At 41.2% G+C, this 19,608-nt stretch overlaps 1 protein-coding gene across 1 annotated transcript in view; it reads right to left on the reverse strand.

Annotated features, from left to right (window-relative positions):
• The window catches only part of LOC126474736 (uncharacterized), a 180,806-nt gene that overhangs the window by 97,610 nt on the left and 63,588 nt on the right, over positions 1 to 19,608 (reverse strand). Inside the window, exon 7 of the mRNA XM_050102215.1 lies at positions 5,472 to 5,659. Coding sequence (XP_049958172.1) covers positions 5,472 to 5,659 — 188 coding nt within the window. The remainder of the gene's footprint in view (positions 1 to 5,471; positions 5,660 to 19,608) is intronic.

Below are 19,608 nucleotides of genomic sequence, written 5' to 3' on the forward strand. Positions count from 1 at the left end.
CTTTGACTTCTGCATCTGGATCATTGGAGTATCTTGCTCACAAAGATGCTGGATTGCTGCCATATCTACTGGCCTGGAATTGATCATGAGATTGAACATTTAATCACTACTTGTCCTAAATGTGCTGATCACCAGGCCTCTCCCTGGCAAAGTTATTCGCCATGTCCTGAGACATCACAGCCTTGGGAGTGTATCCATGAACTTCACCAACCCCTTCTTTGATGCTTATTGGTTGGTGGTCAATGCCTACTCCCAATTTCTGTACATTGTCACCTGCTGCTCCACCACAGGAGATGCAACAGTACAGGCTCTCATTCAGATCTTCTCCATCAAAGGCCTCGTCTGCACCCTGATAACTGACAATGGTTCACTATTCATACCTCAGACTTGATCAGATTTTTGTGCCCATCACCATATTCACAATATTCATGTTCTCTCATTCCATCCTCAGTCAAATAGGTAATTTTAAGATATGGATGAAGAGGTATATTGGCAACGCCCCTGTGGACAAGATACTCACACGCTTACTTAGTTCCTTCAGCTCCATGCCCATTGGTGAGAATGGTCCAGTGAAGCTATGTCATGGCTGCCAGCCATGCATGGTACTGAATCTACTGCTCTCCACACCAAAACCTCCCATGGTCCCTCTGACGAGGCATTACATGCCTAGGAATCTGGACTGGGCTCACATTATGATCACTGTGAGTGTTGGATTCTGGCAACCATCTGCAGCCAGTGCAGTTGGCATGTCTTCACCTTGCAGATGGAAGACAGGCTAGTGAGCCACTACTGCAATTAACTCTGCCCCTGACTGCAGGACCACCCTCTGCCACCTCTGCTCATACTGAGATCATCTGCTCTTCATGCATCAGTACCTCAGTCACATCCCCTCTCAATGGCCCGGCTACTGGTTCTGCGCCCATATAATACTATACCTTGCTCACATTCCACCAGTCCCCCAAGGGCTGAGTATGTCAGCAGCTAGAGGCACCACATGGTCAGCAGGGAATGGGTCCTGATTCAGTACCAGCCCCCCATGCCTTCCCATGCCACCCACATAGCCAGTGACCCACCCATGGGCACCTGCCCACAGCAATGCCATCACTGTCTATGTCATTTCTCGCGCAATTCTCCAGTGCAGGCTTACACAGGGCTCTTTGCAGCACAGAGGTCATCCACCAACAGTGCCTCAGAAAACTTGGGCATTGTCTTCCTGAGCACCAAGTGCCATTGCATGCTACAGGAGGGGGTGGGAGGGGGGGGGGAGTGAGGGTGGGGGGGGGGGGGGGGACACTAAGTTGGCACTAGCTTACATGTGCCCTGAAAAAAGAAGACAACAGTGGTAAACTGTGATTAACATCTCAATCGCAATGGCATCTCACCATCCATCAAAGTGCAGCAGGATACAAGACATCAGCCTGTCAAATACCATTCAGTCAGCCATGCTGGTGCATGGCGGTTAACCTCAGCTGCCAGGAGGTGTCATTTTCAGGCAATGCTGACAGCCGTGCAACAAGAATGCTGCGTGTAGCCACCACCCAGTGCCACCTAGTGGAAACGTTACATGTCATTCCATTTTAATCCACACCAGAGTGGCTTCTGCCTCATTCTGTAATGGTTTATGCTCTTGTTAACTTCATTCCACTCATGGATCATTGCATGTGAAACCTGTACCAATTCAGCTATGTACAAGGATGATGTACTGAATGTGTTCATGATTTGAGCATGAAAGTGATTATATTTTTTTTTTAGAATTCTCAATTGTGTGTGTTACTACAACTCTCTAGAGCACAAAAATCTGCATCAAATAATGATAATTTCATAAAAAGGTCTTGTGCATATTCTCAGCGAATGCCACACAGTAGCAAAGAGAGGCCCCTAACTTGGATGCATCTGTGAGTTATTTTATACAGTACCTATTGGGACTCACTTAGAATTTAATATAACATTGAGTAAAAAACATGTCTAAGAGTACACCTCCACTGAGACTCAATAAATCTAAAATAATTCCAGGTCTCTTTGGTCAACTGCAAGTCTAGCATGGGATTTGTCCCATATCAAGTGCCAGTAATTTTTGTCTTATGCAGTGTGTGTTGTGTGTGTGTGTGTGTTTGTGTGTGTGTGTGTGTGTGTGTTTGTTTTTACAGGTGTTGTCTTAACAACTTTTGTGTAGAAAGTGCCTCCATTACTTTCTCATCCTTCAAAACTGTAACATTTCTCATCTTTCCAAACTGTAATACATTATTCAACTATTGTGTTTCTCCACAACCACCTAGACAAGAGGTGCAGTAATCAAGAACTATCAGCCACTTGAAGGACTGATACAATGGACATCTAGAACACATAACATTCTAATGGTACCAGCAATAGCCTCATGCTATTACATTCTGCATTTCTACTTTCGTATCAACTACTCAGTATGAAATTTGTGATTGCCTCTTAAATGTTCTCATACCATTCTGAACTGATGGCAACAAAGCAGTTGCTGCCATGGAGATGGTGCTATTCATTTCATTGGAATATGTTACAATGTTCAGCCTGCACTATTTAAGTCACTATCATTCATTTCCATCCATTTCCGCACATTTCAACGGTTATCTCAAATCTGCACAAGAAGCAGTTCCTCTCAACACACTTCTACATTTTATTTAAAATTCATGTAACTAGTGTATCTCATAGCTCCTGGCTCCAAGTTCCTCCCAATAAGCTAATACAATTTTTCATTCAATAATTTTCTACAGATTTATGTTGCGGGTATCACATATGCTCTTTAAGATACAAAAGATACATTGCATACAAGTATGTAGTAACAACAACATTTGGTGCTAATCAACAATAATCTTTGCATAATTATTTAATGGCATAGGCTTCTTAATGCCCTGCAACTAACCCTGAACATAGCGCAAGCAACAACGTTGTGTTCAGAAGACCATATCCAGCATAGTTTGGGTCACGATTTTCTCAACATATAGACCACCTATTACACGAAAATTGAACTCATTTTATATTAAACCAATGTACAGACGTCTCACTACCTTGACAGTTACCATCTTGCTAGAATAACTTCAAAAGAAACAGTAGCAAATGTAAAAGCTGTTGTTGTGACTGACTAAACCAACATATGCTTGTACAGTCATGTGTTTTGTACATATACTCATTACATTAATCCTGCTACAGATATGTCATGTTTGTTGAGTGAGAAGTTAGTTTGGGAGCAAAGGAGGAAGAATGCAATGGTTCTGGACCAGGAGGAGAAATATTCAAGTTCAAATAGTCTGAAAATGATTCTTCTTCAGGTAAGCTGCCATCTGCTACAATTTTTCATTGCCAGTGTTGTTGCTATAGATACTGCTGCTGTAATTATGATTCATTTCTGCTTTATCTTTCTTAATCTCATCTTTTCTACAGATGAATCTCATGATGAAATGGCATATAACAGGACAGGATTCCAAGGTTTGTTTGAAGAACATGAGACAATTTACTGGGACAACAAACACAAAAGAAACAAACTAGTACCTACTGTCCTGATTGCAACACCTCTCTGAATACCAGAATACTTCAGACATTTCCATATAAAACCCTGTTACCTGTGAAACTGCTCAAGAATTCACCTTACACATTTTTGTAACGATAACAGTTATACTTTTTGCCATCATTATTGTAAAATATTTAATCTATTAAATAACTGAAATAAATATGAAAAACAGACCTTCAAGCTTGTTGTTTCTTAGTGTGTATTACCCTTCAACATACACCAGACACAAATTTGGCAGTAACATTTAAAATTATAGCCTAACTGTCTGGTTTTCTGGACCCAAATTTTTTCTAGGTGGCTGGACCTCAAAGTGTTAATAAGAGCAACAGAGTGAAATATATTCTATTCAGGAATTTACTTGTGTATAACCAATCTGATTTCACAAAGGATAACAATGACCAAAATTACAAACCTAGAAGAAGGATAATCTTCATTACCGTCAGCCTTCAGTCTGACTTTATCTTAGGAAGATGTGAATAATGATGCCACTATAAACTTCTAACAAAAACTGAAGAGCTAAATTTGGAAGAAAAAAAAAACTTTCTTCTACAAAAATCTTTCTGTTTGATAGAAATTTTATTTATAGGTCTGTAGCTTTGGTATGAAAAAATAATTACCTACTTACACCAGATATTAAATTAATAACTTCCTAATACTATAGAAAACTGTCCGTAAATGGTCCATATACATTTATATGTAAATACAAATAATCTTAGTCAACATGGAAACACTTTCTTTACAGGCAGCTGTGGTATACCATGCAAATCACTAATCAAAAACATAAGTAACTGCAATAATTATTGATATTTCATACTGTTGCTGTTTTCTTAACACTTCAGCAATCTGTCAGCTGTATTCAAAATTTTGCCCCTGGAGAAAAAGTTCTGGCCAGATATTCTGTCTCCTTGCAATTTTTACAGTTTTCTCAAGCGAACTATTTTTTTACTTAATCGTTTCAAAGAAATTTAGATGGTATCAAGGTAAAGCCTCAGATATATATCTGAGAAGAAGTATCAGCACTCCATCTTTTCTCTCAGCTCCTCTGAATTAAATTACTTCAACTTCCAAATTTCATATTTTGTACATGTCAAACAATCAATGTATTTATATCTAAAAACAAAGATGATGTGACTTACCATACGAAAGCACTGGCAGGTCGATAGACACACAAACAAACACAAATATACACACAAAATTCTAGCTTTCGCAACCAACGGTTGCTTCATCAGGAAAGAGGGAAGGAGAGGGAAAGACGAAAGGATGTGGGTTTTAAAGGAGAGGGTAAGGAGTCATTCCAATCCCGGGAGCGGAAAGACTTACCTTAGGGGGAAAAAAGGATGGGTATACACTCGCACACACACACACACATATCCATCCACACATATACAGACACAAGCAGACATATTAAAAGGCCTTTTAAGGGAGAGGGTAAGGAGTCATTCCAATCCCGGGAGTGGAAAGACTTACCTTAGGGGGAAAAAAGGACAGGTATACACTCACACACACACCCATATCCAACCACACATACACAGACACAAGCATACACAGACAAGCAAAATGTCTGCTTGTGTCTGTGTATGTGCGGTTGGATATGGGTGTGTGTGCAAGTGTATACCTGTCCGTTTTTCCCCCTAAGGTAAGTCTTTCCGCTCCCGGGATTGGAATGACCCCTTACCCTCTCTCTTAAAACCCACATCCTTTCGTCTTTCCCTCTCCTTCCCTCTTTCCTGATAAAGCAACCGTTGGTTGCGAAAGCTTGAATTTTGTGTGTATGTTTGTGTTTGTTTGTGTGTCTATTGACCTGCCAGCGCTTTCATTTGGTAAGTCACATCATCTTTATTTTTAGATATATTTTTCCCATGTGGAATGTTTCCCTCTATTATATCCATATATATATCAGATTTTTCTAGGCATCATTACTATCAGTAACACATACCTGCCTTTCATTTCTTCAGTTGGCCAGTCTCCATATCCCCAAGGTGATTCTGTTGTACCAAGTAGAAGGCCAAAAATAAATCCAAACAGTGTAGACAGAAGTAACCCAATAGCTTCACTGCGTAAACCAATCTTGAAGAGTTTCCAGTCAGCTATGATTGTACCAAAAGTCATAGCCATAACAGGACCCTTTTGTAAGTAAAATACGTGTTGCAAATTAATTTATCTATCAAAAATTTAATGTTTGTATTACTATACAATTAAACTGTAATTGGATAGATAAAAAATTTACTTACCAAGTGGTGGCAGAAGAACACACATATTAAGTTACTGATATTTGACAAAACTCCAGGTTAGGAAATTATTAACATAAGGAAAAGATAGATTGCTATTTAACATAAAGATGACACATTAAGCTGGAGACAGGTACAACTAAAAGATAATTAAACATTAGCTTTCAGCCACAGTCTTCATCAGAGAAGGAAACACACAGAAACATTCAATCACACAAGTAAGTACACCTCACATACATGACTGTCATTTCCAACAGTCCCATCCATCTTTACAGTAAGTAGCAATCTATCTTTTCCTTATATTGTTGGAATTGAAATCTGCAAGTTTTCAGAGCAAGTGGCTTATCTTCTGATAGACTGGTTGCAGGGGAAAGAAGACTGGTGAAGGAAAAGGACTGGTGAGGTTTAGGGAATGGCGAGAGTTCTTAAAAGTCATCCAGAACCTGGATCCACAGAAATGTTTTAGACCTTGTAGCTATATACAGGTCTGACCTTATCAGCAGAGTCAGTACAGAGATAGGGATTACTGATCATAATGCCATTACAGGGACAATGGTTACTGAAGTTAATAAATACACCAAGAAGGCTAGGGAAGTATTTATGCTGAAGAAAGCAAGTAAACAGTTGTTAGCATCTGTTTTAGACAACGAATGGACATAGAGGAATTGTGGGCAAAATTTAAACTGATTGTAAATCACATTCTGGAGACATTTGTGCCATGTAAGTGGACCAAGGATGGAAAGCACCCATCATCGTTTAATCATAAAATTGGAAAATGCTGAGGAAGCAGAGATTGTTGCTCTCTCAGTTATAAATGTTCAAAGGCAAAAGTTAGTGGAATTTCATGCATTCATAAGAAGATCGCTGCACAAAGCATTCAACTTCCACTGTTACACCTTAGTAAAAGACCTTGCCATGACGCCAAGCCAGTGTCAAGTTCCAAGTGACTGGTGAAAAGTGCAGGTCATTCTTTATGTATGAAAGGTAAAAGGACAGACTAACATAATTACACAAGACTATCCTTTAACATCAGCTTGCTGCTGTGTTCTTGAACACATTCTAATTCAAATGTAATAAATTTCCTTGAGACAGAAAAGCTTCTGCCAAAAATCAGAATGGATTTAGGGTGCTTGGCTGTTTTTCATTTATTATCCTGCAAAGAATCAGTGAAAGGTAACAGGCAGAGTTCATACTTCTAGATTTCCAGACAGAATTTCACATGGTGTCCCGCTGCAGACTGTTGATGGAGGTCCAAGCATAAGGATTAGTTTCCCATATACTCTATGTTATCAAAAATGCAGACACCCCCAAAAACATACATTTTTCATATGAGGTGCATTGTGCTGTCACCTACTGCCAGATCCTTCATATCAGTGACCTCAGCAGTCATTAGACATTGTGAGAGAGCAGAATGGGGTGCTCTGCAAACTAACGGACATCAAACATGGTCAGGTGATTGGGTGTCACTTGTGTCATACGTCTGCATGCAAGGTTTCCACACCCCTAAACATCCCTAGGTCCACTCTTTCCGATGTGATAGTGAAGTGGAAAAGTGAAGGGACATGTGCATCACAAAAGCATACAGGCCAACCTCATCTGTTGACTGACAGAGACCACAGACAGTTGAAGAGGGTCATAATGTGTAATAGGCAGACATCTATCCAAACCATCATATAGGAATTCCAAACTGCATCAGGAACCACTGCAAGTACTATGACAGTTAGTCAGGAGGTGAAAAAAACTGGATTTCATGGTCAAGCATCTGCTCATAAACCACACATCACGCCAGTAAATGCCAAATGACGCCTTGCTTGATGTAAGGAGCATAAACATTGGACGATTGAACAGTGGAAAAACATTGCGTGGAGTGATGAATCATGGTAGACAATGTGGCGATCCAATGTCAGGGTGTGGGTATGGCAAATGCCTGGTAGATGTCATCTGCCAGTGTATGTAATGCCAACAGTAAAATTTGGAGGTAGTGGTGGTGGTGTTCTGTGTGGCCATATTTTTCAGGGAGGGGGCTTGCACCGGTTGTTGTTTTGTGTGGCACTATCACAGCACAGGCCTACATTGATGATTTAAGCACCTTCTTGCTTCCCACTGTTGAAGAGCAAATTGGGGATGGTAACTGCATCTTTCAACATGATCGAGCACCTGTTCATAATGCATGGCCTGTGGTGGAGTTTTTACACAACAATAACATCCCTGTAATGGACTGGTCTGCATAGAGTCCTGACCTGAATCCTATAGACCACCTTTGGAATGTTTTGGAAAGCCTACTTTGTGCCAAGGAATGCCTACTTTGTGCCAAACCTCACCAACCGACATTGATACCTCTCCTCAGCGGAGCAGTTCGTGAAGAATGGGCTGCCATTCCCCAAGAAACCTTCCAGCACCTGATTGAACATATGCCTGTGAGAGTGGAAGCTGTCATCAAGGCTAACGGTGGGCCAACACCATATTGAATTCCAGCATTACCGATGGAGGGCGCCATGAACTTGTAAGTCATTTTCAGCCAGGTGTCTGGATACTTTTGATTGCATAGTGTACATGAGTGATTCAAAGACTTTTTAAGTCACAGAACCCAGTACATTGTCCTCGACAGTGAGCGTTCACAAACAAGTGTATCATCAGGAGTGCTACATGGAAGTGTGACAGGACAGCTCTTTTTCTCTATATTTATAAATGATCTGATGAACAGGGTGAGAAAAATTCACGGTTGTTTGTTGATAACATTGTGGTGTATGAGAAGGCATCATCATTGAGCGACTATAAGAGGCTATAGAATGACACTGATAGAATTTCTAATTGGTGTGATGAAAGGTAGCTCACTCTAAACATAGAAAAATGTAAGTTAATGCAGGTGAGTGGGAAAATCAACACAGTGACATCTGAATACAGCATTAGTAGTGTGCTGCTTGATATAGTCACATCGATTGAATATCTAGGCATAATATTACAAAGTGGTATGAATTGGAATCAGGTTGGTAATAGGGAAGGTGAATTTCATTTTATTTGAAGAATTTTGGGAAAGTGTAGTTCATCTATAAAGGGCATGGCAAACAGAACATTAGAATGACCCATTCTTGAGTACTGCTTGAGCATTTGGGATCACCACAAGGTCTGATTAAACACCAGAGCAGTTCAGATGTGTGCAGCTAGATTCATTACTGGTAAGTGCGATCAGCACACAAGTCTTACGGAGATGCCTTGTGAACTTAAATGGGAATCGCTGGAGGAGCAATGATGTTCTTCCCATGAGGCACTATTGAGAAAATTTAGAGAATTGGCATTTAAGGCCAACTGCAGAATGATTGTACTGCTGCCAACAGAAATTCTGCATAAGGACCACGAAGATAAGGTAAGATAAATTAGGGTTTTACAGAGGTTTATAGACAGTTGTTTTTCCCTCCCTCTATCTGCAAGTGGAACACAAAAGGAATTTTCTAGTAGTAGTAGTAGTAGTAGTATAAGCTACCCTCTGCCATGCACCATACAGTAGAGTATGTATGTAGATTTAGATGTCTATATTTCTGTCTCGGTCCCTTACTAGCTGCTCAAAGTTGAAGCTGTTCAGTTGGTGGAGCTGCAGTCTTGTACTGGTTAATTTCTACTTTACTTTATGTTTGTTCATTATTGGTTTTAGATATTGTTCTTTCCTTGTCTTTGTGTATCTACAAATAGTACGCAACAATTTTGCTAAGAAAAACACGTATTATCAAAGTTTCACACAGGAATAAGTCTTGGCGACAAAACATGGCAGAAAGAATGAATTTTCTCCTACTAAATTTTGAAGTAACTGTTTTAACATGGCTATATCAGTAAGTAATAGTACACCAGCCTACACTTCATGCAAGAGGTATAATTGATAGGACTTTGGTGTCTGAAACATTTGAATGAGATGGTGAAGATCTTGGAAAATAATTCCCAGTTGTCAGAACAGAAAGATATAGGATGTGACAAGCCTAATTCCTATAGCACCATATTTCTTCCCATGATTCAAGTGAAAAAGCTGAAAAGTAGCAGTGAGTGGTCCAGAGATTTAGTTTTTGGAAGACTCTTGTTTTCAGCAAAAGGTTGTTCTGAGATAGCTTTGGGTTAATTTTCAGTATGTAGGCCTTTGTACACTACTGGCCATTAAAATTGTTACACCAAGAAGAACTGCAGATGATAAACAGATATTCATTGGACAAATATATTATACTAGAACTGACATGTGATTACATTTTCACGCAATTTGGGTGCATAGATCCTGAGAAATCAGTACCCAGAAAAACCACCTCTGGCCGCAATAATGGTCTTGATATGCCTGGGCATTGAGTCAAACAGAGCCTGGATAGCATGTACAGATACAGCTGCCCATGCAGCTTCAACACGATACCACAGCTCATCAAGAGTAGTGACTGGCATATTGTGATGAGCCAGTTGCTCGGCCACCATTGACCAGACGTTTTCAGTTGGTGAGAGACCTGGAGCATGTGCTGGCTAGGGCAGCAGTCGAACATTTTCTGTATCTAGAAAGGCCCGCACAGGACCTGCAACATGCCGTGGTGCTTTATCCTGCTGAAATGTAGGGTTTCGCAGGGTTCGAATGAAGGGTAGAGCCACGGGTCGTAACACATCTGAAATGTAACATTCACTGTTCCAAGTGCCATCAATGTGAAAAAGAGGTGACCGAGACGTGTAACCAATGGCACCCCATACCGTCATGCAGGGTGATGCACCAGTATGGCGATGACGAATACACACTTCCAATGTGCATTCACCACAATGTTGCCAAACACGGATGTGACCATCATGATGCTGTAAACAGAACCTGGATTCATCAAAAAAAAAGTCCAGGTTCATCGTTGAGTACACCAACACAGGCACTCCTGTCTGTGATGCAGCATCAAGGGTAACCACATCCATGGTCTCCGAGCTGATAGTCCATGTTGCTGCAAACGTCATCGAACTGTTCATGCTGATGGTTGTTGTCTTGCAAACATCCCCATCTGTTGACTCAGGGATCGAGACGTGGCTGCACAATCCGTTACAGCCATGCGGATAATATGCCTGTCATCTCAACTGCTAGTGATACAAGGCCATTGGGATCCAGCACGGCGTTCCGTATTACCTTCCTGAACCCACTGATTCCATATTCTGCTAACGGTCATTGGATCTCGACCAACGCGAGCAACAATGTCACGATACGATAAACCACAATTGCGATAGGCTACAATCCGACCTTTATGAAAGTCGGAAACATGATGGTATGGATTTCTCTTCCTTACACGAGGCATCACAGCAACATTTCACCAGGCAACGCTGGTCAACTGCTGTTTGTGTATGAGAAATTGGTTGGAAACTTTCCTCATGTCAGCACATTGTAGGTGTCGCCACCGGTGCCAACCTTGTGGGAATGCTCTGAAAAGCTAATCATTTGCATATCACAGCATCTTCTTCCTGTTGGTTAAATTTCATGTCTGTAGCATGTCATCTTCATGGTGTAACAATTTTAATGGTCAGTAGTGTAGTTTCAAGGAATATCATCATTCAACAATTCATTGAATCCAAATGAAGTAGATTTAAAAAAATGAACATACACAGCAACTGTTGGACTGATTATGTCTAAGATATTTTATATACATATAATGGAAGGAAACATTCCACGTGGGAAAAATTATATATAAAAACAAAGATGAGGTGACTTACCGAACAAAAGCTCTGGCAGGTCGATAGACACACAAACAAACACAAACATACACACAAAATTCAAGCTTTCGCAACAAACTGTTGCCTCATCAGGAAAGAGGGAAGGAGAGGGGAAGACGAAAGGAAGTGGGTTTTAAGGTAGAGGGTAAGGAGTCATTCCAATCCCGGGAGCGGAAAGACTTACCTTAGGGGGAAAAAAGGACAGGTATACACTCGCACACACGCACATATCCATCCACACATACAGACACAAGCAGACATATTTTATATACAGATGCAAATGCGCAAACTGAGTTCAATAATACAGTAAGTAATGACATTACTGTAGTAACACAAAATAAAGGCCTCTTTGGTACAGAATCATACTATGACTTTTCAGGCTTTTCTGGTTGATTGTTGTAAATATGCTTTTCTTGTTTGCTGCCAGATTCCGTAATGCTAAGTCCCACAATATTTCATAGAAGCAACTGTTTGGCACTGTCAGTTGCCTGCAGCAGTTACTGCCACAAGATGTGACAAGTGATATTTGAGCAGTGTCCAGATTTATTGGGCCTATGGACAGGAATCATGTGTGCACAAAAAAGCACTTCTAGTTGCAAGACAGCTGGTAGCCCAAGAGAGGCCTTCCATGTGTGCAACATGTGCAATTGTTGTGGTGCTGGGCATTGCTGTGGTAAAAAAAGCCAAATTAAAATTCTGCAATAAGCTGCATCAGATCTGTAATCAGAGGATCCTGTTTCTTCAGTTTTAATTTAATGGCAAACAGCACTAGATGTCAATCCTGCACCCCTGTAAATTAGCATGTATGCCATAAAGGTACTATGGCTTCCTTACTAACACAATCCCAGAACAGTGACGCTGAAGATAAAACTTCAGTTCTCCCATAAAACATACAATGCCCCTTGTATAGACAACACTGTGTTACTGCTGATTTGTCAGAATGACTGATGTGTATCTATTGATGGAATTCAGCTCAGCATTCTTGCAAAGGGCAGCATATCTGCTCAATTAGGACTTTCTGCACTAGCATGGAATCTTCTATATGCTGTATTTTATAAGGACAAGGTCATTTTTGACTGAACATAGCAGATACCTCAATCTTGCCAGTAGATGAAAACCAAACTTAAAGTCAGTTTAAACCTATGTGTCAGACCAGTACTCTATCCTGGATTCCTTGCCTTTCACAAGCAACTGCTCCACTGACTGAGCTATCCAACAATGAGTCAAAATTTTCCCTCATAGCCCTACTTCAACCAGTACCTCCTCTACTACCTTACAAACTTCTCAGAAGTTCTCCTGTATACCTTCATGACTAACAATTCAGGAAGAAAGGAGATTGCAGAGAATTGGCTTAGAGACAGCCTAAAGGATTTTTCCCTGAATGAATTTTCACTGTGCATGGTACAGCAGACAGTTTTAATCTGTCAGGAACTTTCAAATCAATGCCTGATGCAGACTGAAAATTAATTCTGCAAGCAATCCCCTAGGCTGTGGCTAAGCCAATTCTCCACAATATCATTTCTTCCAGGAGTGCTAATTCTGCAAAGTATGCAGAAGGACTTCTGAGAAGTCTGGAAGGTAGTTGAGACGGTTCTTAAGGGAGTCAGGCTGTGACTGTGGGTCATGATTTGTTCTTGGCTAGCTCAGTTGGTACATCACTTGTTCATAAATGGCAAATGTTCCAGGTTCAAAGCTTGGTCCATCACAAAAATTTAATCTGCCACAAAGTTTCAAATCAGCACTCATTTCACTATAGAATGAAAATTAATTCTGTGCTTAATGCCATATCTCTTGAAGAACTTTTCAATTCTTGAATTCCTGCCACCAATCTATGGCAAGCTGGCCTTTGCAGTGAGTGACTCCACATCTTGAATTTGATTCTTAGACTAAACTCTCTTTGAAAAACTGGCAGTCTGTCCTGCTGTACACAGTTCATTTGGAGTTCCTACAGTTTTTGCCTTGTTATGCAACAAGAAATGTCATCACAGAAGATCCAAGGAAGGTGATAAGAGATTAGAAGCGAGCAAATAAAGAGAATTTCAATTCGCCCACTTTGCTCAAAAGATATAACTGTATTTTGCATATGCCACCAATGGTAATTGAGGAAATGAGCATTTCAAGGACTATTATACTAGGTCATTCAAGCCTGAAAAATGTTAGTTACTTTGAATATAAGGCATTCTTTTGTGACACTGAAGAAAGACATTCTTCCAAGATGTTTCATATATGATAAAATATTACTATTTGATTTGTTTTTTAATTCATAATCAAATTTTCACTTTAGAATGTTGTTTTACAATTTTTAGTGCAATAATGAGACAACATTCAACAATATAGTGAAATCACTACATAAAAATAATTTTGTATTATGTAAGTAAAATCAAATAAAATAACATTCATTTTTATTCATGTGTATAATTTGTCTCATTAGCAACCTAATGTGCAACATACAATACATACTCTAAACAATGTAAAAGCATTGCAAAGGGTCAGGGAATAGGTAAAATTTCATTTATGAAGTGTTTGGGACCAAGCATTTAAATTTCCACTTCATACAGTTTTGTATATCCCCCCACCTCCCAAGAACCATGAACCTTGCCGCTGGTACGGAGGTTCACATGCCTCAGTGATACAGGTAGCCATACCATAGGTGCAATCACAAGGGAGAGGTATTTGTTGAGAGGACAGGCATATGTGTGGTTCCTGAAGAAGGGCAGCAGCCTTTCCTGCAGTTGCAGGGCTAACAGTCTGGATGATTGACTGATGTGGCCTTGTAATATTAACCAAAACGACCTTGCTGTGCTGGTACTGCGAAAGGCTGAAAGCAAGGGGAAACTACAGCTGTAATTTTCCCCAAGGGCATGCAACTTTACTGCATGGTTAAATGATGATGGCAACCTCTTGGGTAAAATATTCCAGAGGTAAAATAGTCCCCCATTTGGATCTTCAGGTGGGGACAACTCAGGTGGATGTCATTATCAAGAGAAAGAAAACTGGCATTCTGTGGATCAGAGCATGGAGTGTCAGATCCCTTAATCAGGCAGGTAGGTTAGAAAATTAAAAAAGGGAAATGGATAGCTTAAAGCTAGATGTAGTGGGAATTAGTAAAGTTCGGTGACAAGAGGAACAAGACTTCTGGTCAGGTCAATACAGAGTTATAAATGCAAAATCAAATAGCGGTATTGTAGGTGTAGGTTTAATAATGAATGAAAAAATAGGAGTGCAAATAAGCTACCACAAACAGCATAGTGAATGCATTATTGTAGCCAAGATAGCCATGAAGCCCATGCCTACCACAGTAGTACAAGTATATATGCCAACTAGCTCCACAGGTGATGAGGATATTGAAGAAATGTATGATGCAATAAAAGAAATTATTCAGCATAGTGAATGCATTATTGTAGCCAAGACAGCCATGAAGCCCATGCCTACCACAGTAGTACAAGTATATATGCCAACTAGCTCCACAGATGATGAGGATATTCAAGAAATGTATGATGCAATAAAAGAAATTATTCAGCTGGTTAAGGGAGATGAAGATTTAATAGCCTTGGGGGACTGGAATTCGATAGTAAGGAAAGAATAAGACAGAAAAGTAGTAGGTGAATATGGGTCTGCTTGGTACAGAACAGGTGGCAGCTGTCGAAGTGAAGGCATCGCTGGTGGTTAGCAGGTTTGATATGGATTGAGGTACTGATGTGGCCATCTTTGAGGTGGAGGTCAACATTTAGGAAGGTGACTTGTTGGATTGAGTAGGACCAGGTGAAACAAATGGGGGAGAAATTGTTGAGGTTCTGGAGTAATGTGGATATGGTGTCCTCACCATCAATCCAGATCACAAAGATGTCATCAATGAATCTGAACAAGGTGAGGGGTTTAGGATTCTGGGCTTTTAGGAAGGATTCTTATAGATGGCCCTTGAATAGGTTTTCATATGATGGTACAATGTGGGTACACATAGCCGTACCCCGGATTTGTTTGTAGGTAATGCCTTCAAAGGAGAAGTAATTGTGGGTGAGGATATAGTTGGCCATGGTGACTAAGAAGGAGGTAAGGAATGAAAGAGGAAGCCGCCTGGTAGAATTTTTCACAGAGCATAGCTTAATCATAGCTAACACTTGGTTTAAGAATCATGAAAGAAGGTTGTATATGTGGATGGGGCCTGGAGACACTGCAAGATTTCAGATACATTATGTAATGGTATGACAGAGATTTAGGAACCAGGTTTTAAACTGTAAGACATTTCCAGGGGTAGATGTGGACCCTGACCACAATTTATTGGTTATGAACTGTAGACTAAAACTGAAGAAACTGCAAAAAGGTAGGAATTTAAGGACATGGGACCTGGATAAACTGAAAGAACCAGAGGTTGTAGAGAGTTTCAGAGAGAGCATTTGGGAACGATTGACAAATACAGTGGAAAGAAATATAGTAGAAGATGAATGTGTAGGTTTGAAAGATGGAAGGCAGCAGACGATCATCTAAGTAAAAAAAAAAAACAAAAAAAGGGCTAGTAGAAATCCTTGGGTAACAGAAGAGGTACTGAATTTAACTGATGAAAGGAGAAAATATAAAAATGCAGTTAATGAAACAGGCAAAAAGGAATACAAATATACCAAAAATGAGATCACAGGAAATGCAGAATGGCTAAGCAAGGATGGCTAGATGACAAATGTGAGGATGTAGAGGCATCTATCGCTCTGGGTAAGATAGATACTGCCTACAAGAAAATTAAAGAGACCATTGGATAAAAGAGAACCAGCTGTATGAATATCAAGAGCTCAGATGGAAAACCAGTCTTAAGCAAAGAAGGCAAACCAGAAATGTGAAAGGAGTTTATAGAAGGCCTATACAAGGGGCAATATTATGGAACTGGAAGAGGATGTAGATAAAGATGAAATGGGAGATATGATACTGTGTGAAGAATTTGACAGAGCACTGAAAGATCTAAGTCAGAAAAATTCCACCTCATTCTGTCACATCTGCCATCCCCCTTCTTCACTCTTATCCACCCTCAGGTCTGCTACCAACAGTAATGTATCTATAATTTATTCTCCACTTTGATCCTCATGACATCTCGCCAATTTTAGTGAGTTCACACATTTTGCTATCGTTGACTCCCTCAAATTTCATCTTGTTTCCACCTCTGGCTTCCATTTCAGTCTTCTAATGATTTTTCCCACATATTTGGGAGTATTTTTGCAAAATTTATCAGACATAATTCTATGTTATTTACATGATTTCTTGCTCGTTCCATCTGCGTCAATACAGAAAATTTTCCTTATCCCTAGTCAGATGCCAATCCCACATACTGTACCCGCATAGTTGGTTGGCTCATGAAAACCCCCGAAATGGCCTTACCATCAAATTACCCCTCCCTCCACAATGACCTCCATCTGGTCCTATTCCATCAATCCTTAGTCCTCACCAAAATAGTCCTGCAAAACCAAATCAACCAGGCCGAAACCACCTTACAGTACCTTCTCTTCATCCACAAAATTCTCCTGCTATGCAATCCCAAATTCCTGGAACCCATAACACACATAGAAATTCTTGCCCTGCAGGAACTTGAGCAGCATGAACAAACCCACCTCTAATGCTCTCCATTCTGCTCAATTCCTACTCCCGCATTGGAGTACCACAGTCCGCCGCCTCTACAACAACCTTGAAACCTCCCGCACATCCCCTCATAGCTGACAAACTCTGTCTTGCAGACATACTACACTTACCCCACTCTCCAAAACTCCCTCCCACCACTGCACAGAATCCAGAACCTAAATAGACCCTTAACACAGTCATGAACCCTTCCTCCAGAAGCCTTAGCCCCACAGAAATATCAGGCCCCACTTTTTGCCTCACTCCCAAATTCAATCATGCAGGGCTTGTTAAAGATCTTCTGTCCTTCCCTCGGTCCCTACAGTGAAAACACTTTTTTGCTAGCAGTGCTACTAATCAGACTCAACCAAAGACCAATATTGAACCCTGCCTAACTCAGTTCACTTCTCCATCCAACTGTGATCCACTCCCAGTGCCCCCAAATAACCCCCTGTTAATTTCCCAAATTTCTTAACCTCGAACCTTGCCTCACCATCATTCCCCAAATCTGTCAACATGCAAACTAACCTCGCATCTGCAGAAACAACGGCATTCCACCATCTAAAAACTGATCCCTACAATATAATCTTACCTACAGACAAAGACTCCACCACTGTTGTTTTGAACCGCAAGGATTAGCTGGCAGAAGGACTCTCCCAGCTGTCAAATACTTCCACCTACAAACCTTGCCACAGTGACCCCATTCCAGAAATCCAGTAGGATCTCCAGTCACTACTCAAATCCTTAGGCTTATCCCAGAACCTCTCCCCAGAGTCCATCTCTCTACTCACCCCTACCGTTCCCTGTGCTCCTACTGTCTATAAGCTTCCTAAAGGTCATAAACCCAACCACCCAGGACATCTCATTGTGGCTGGTTACTGTGCCCCCACTGAGAGAATCTCTGCTCTCACAGACCAACACCTTCAACCTATTATCCATACCTACCCTCCTATATACAAGATACCAACCACCGACCCTCCACAATTATTGTCTCTTTACCACACAGCGCCCTGCTCATCACTATTGATGCCACCTCTGTTTGCACTAACATTCCTAATGCCCATGACCTTACTGCTATTGAATACTACCTTTCCCAATGCCCGACAGATTCCAAACCAACAACCTCCTTCTTAGTCACCATGGCCAACTATATCCTCACCCACAATTACTTCTCCTTTGAAGGCATTACCTACAAACAAATCTGGGGTACGGCTATGGGTACCCACATTGTACCATCATATGAAAACCTATTCAAGGGCCATCTATAAGAATCCTTCCTAAAAGCCCAGAATCCTAAACCCCTCACCTTGTTCAGATTCATTGATGACATCTTTGTGATCTGGATTGATGGTGAGGACACCATATCCACATTACTCCAGAACCTCAACAATTTCTCCCCCATTTGTTTCACCTGGTCCTACTCAATCCAACATGTCACCTTCCTAAATGTTGACCTCCACTTCAAAGATGGCCACGTCAGTACCTCCATCCATATCAAACCTACAAACCACCAGCGATGCCTTCACTTCGACAGCTGCCACCTGTTCTGTACCAAGCAGACCCTTCCATACAGCCTAGCCACCTGTGATCATTGCATATGCAGTGACGAGCGGCCCCTCTTGAAATATACTGAAGGTCTCACTGAAGCCTTCACAGACAACCTTGTACAAAAACAAATCTCCCGTGCCTTATCTTTTCAGTCTCCCACCACCTCCCAAAGTCCCACCATCCAGCCATAAAGGAACAATCCCCTCATAACTCAGTACCACCCAGGACTGGATCAACTGAATTACATTCTCCGCCAAGGTTTCGACTACCTTTTGTTGTGCCCTGAAATGAGAAATGTACTGCCCACTATCCTTCCCATGCCTCCTACAGAGGTATTCCACCATCCACCAAACCAATACAATATAATTGTCCATCCTTACACAACCACTGCTCCCAACTCCTTACCTTATAGCTCATACTCCTGTAATAGACCTAGATGCAAGACCTGTCCCATACATCCTTCCGCCACCACCTACTCCGGTCCGGTCACGAACATCACCTGTCCCATCAAAGGCAGGGCTACCTGTAAAACCAGTCATGTGATCTACAAGCTAAACTGCAACCACTGTGCTGTATTCTATGTGGGTATGATAACCAACAGGCTGTCTGTCCGCATGAATGCCCACCGACAAACTGTGGCCAAGAAACAAGTGGACCACCCTGTTGCTGAACACGCTGCCAAATATGACATCCTTCATTTCAATGACTGCTCTATGGGCTGTGCCATATGGATCCTTCCCACCAACACTGACTTTTCTGAATTTTCCAGGTGGGAACTCTCCCTGCAATATATCCTATGTTCCAGGAACCATCCTGGCCTCAACCTTCGTTAGTCACTGTCCTCACCCATTCAGCCCCTTCCCTGTTCCCTTTCCAGCACTACACCACCACCATTCCACCATCACACTCAGTCTTTTTACTTCTCTCATTTTCTGCTACTTCCCCCCTCCCTACCTCTCCCCTGCCCTATGTCTAACCTGCAGCACTTCACTGTCCACCACCCCC

This window comes from Schistocerca serialis, chromosome 4 (genome assembly GCF_023864345.2).
Source record: "Schistocerca serialis cubense isolate TAMUIC-IGC-003099 chromosome 4, iqSchSeri2.2, whole genome shotgun sequence".
NCBI classification, from domain to species: Eukaryota; Metazoa; Arthropoda; class Insecta; order Orthoptera; family Acrididae; genus Schistocerca; species Schistocerca serialis.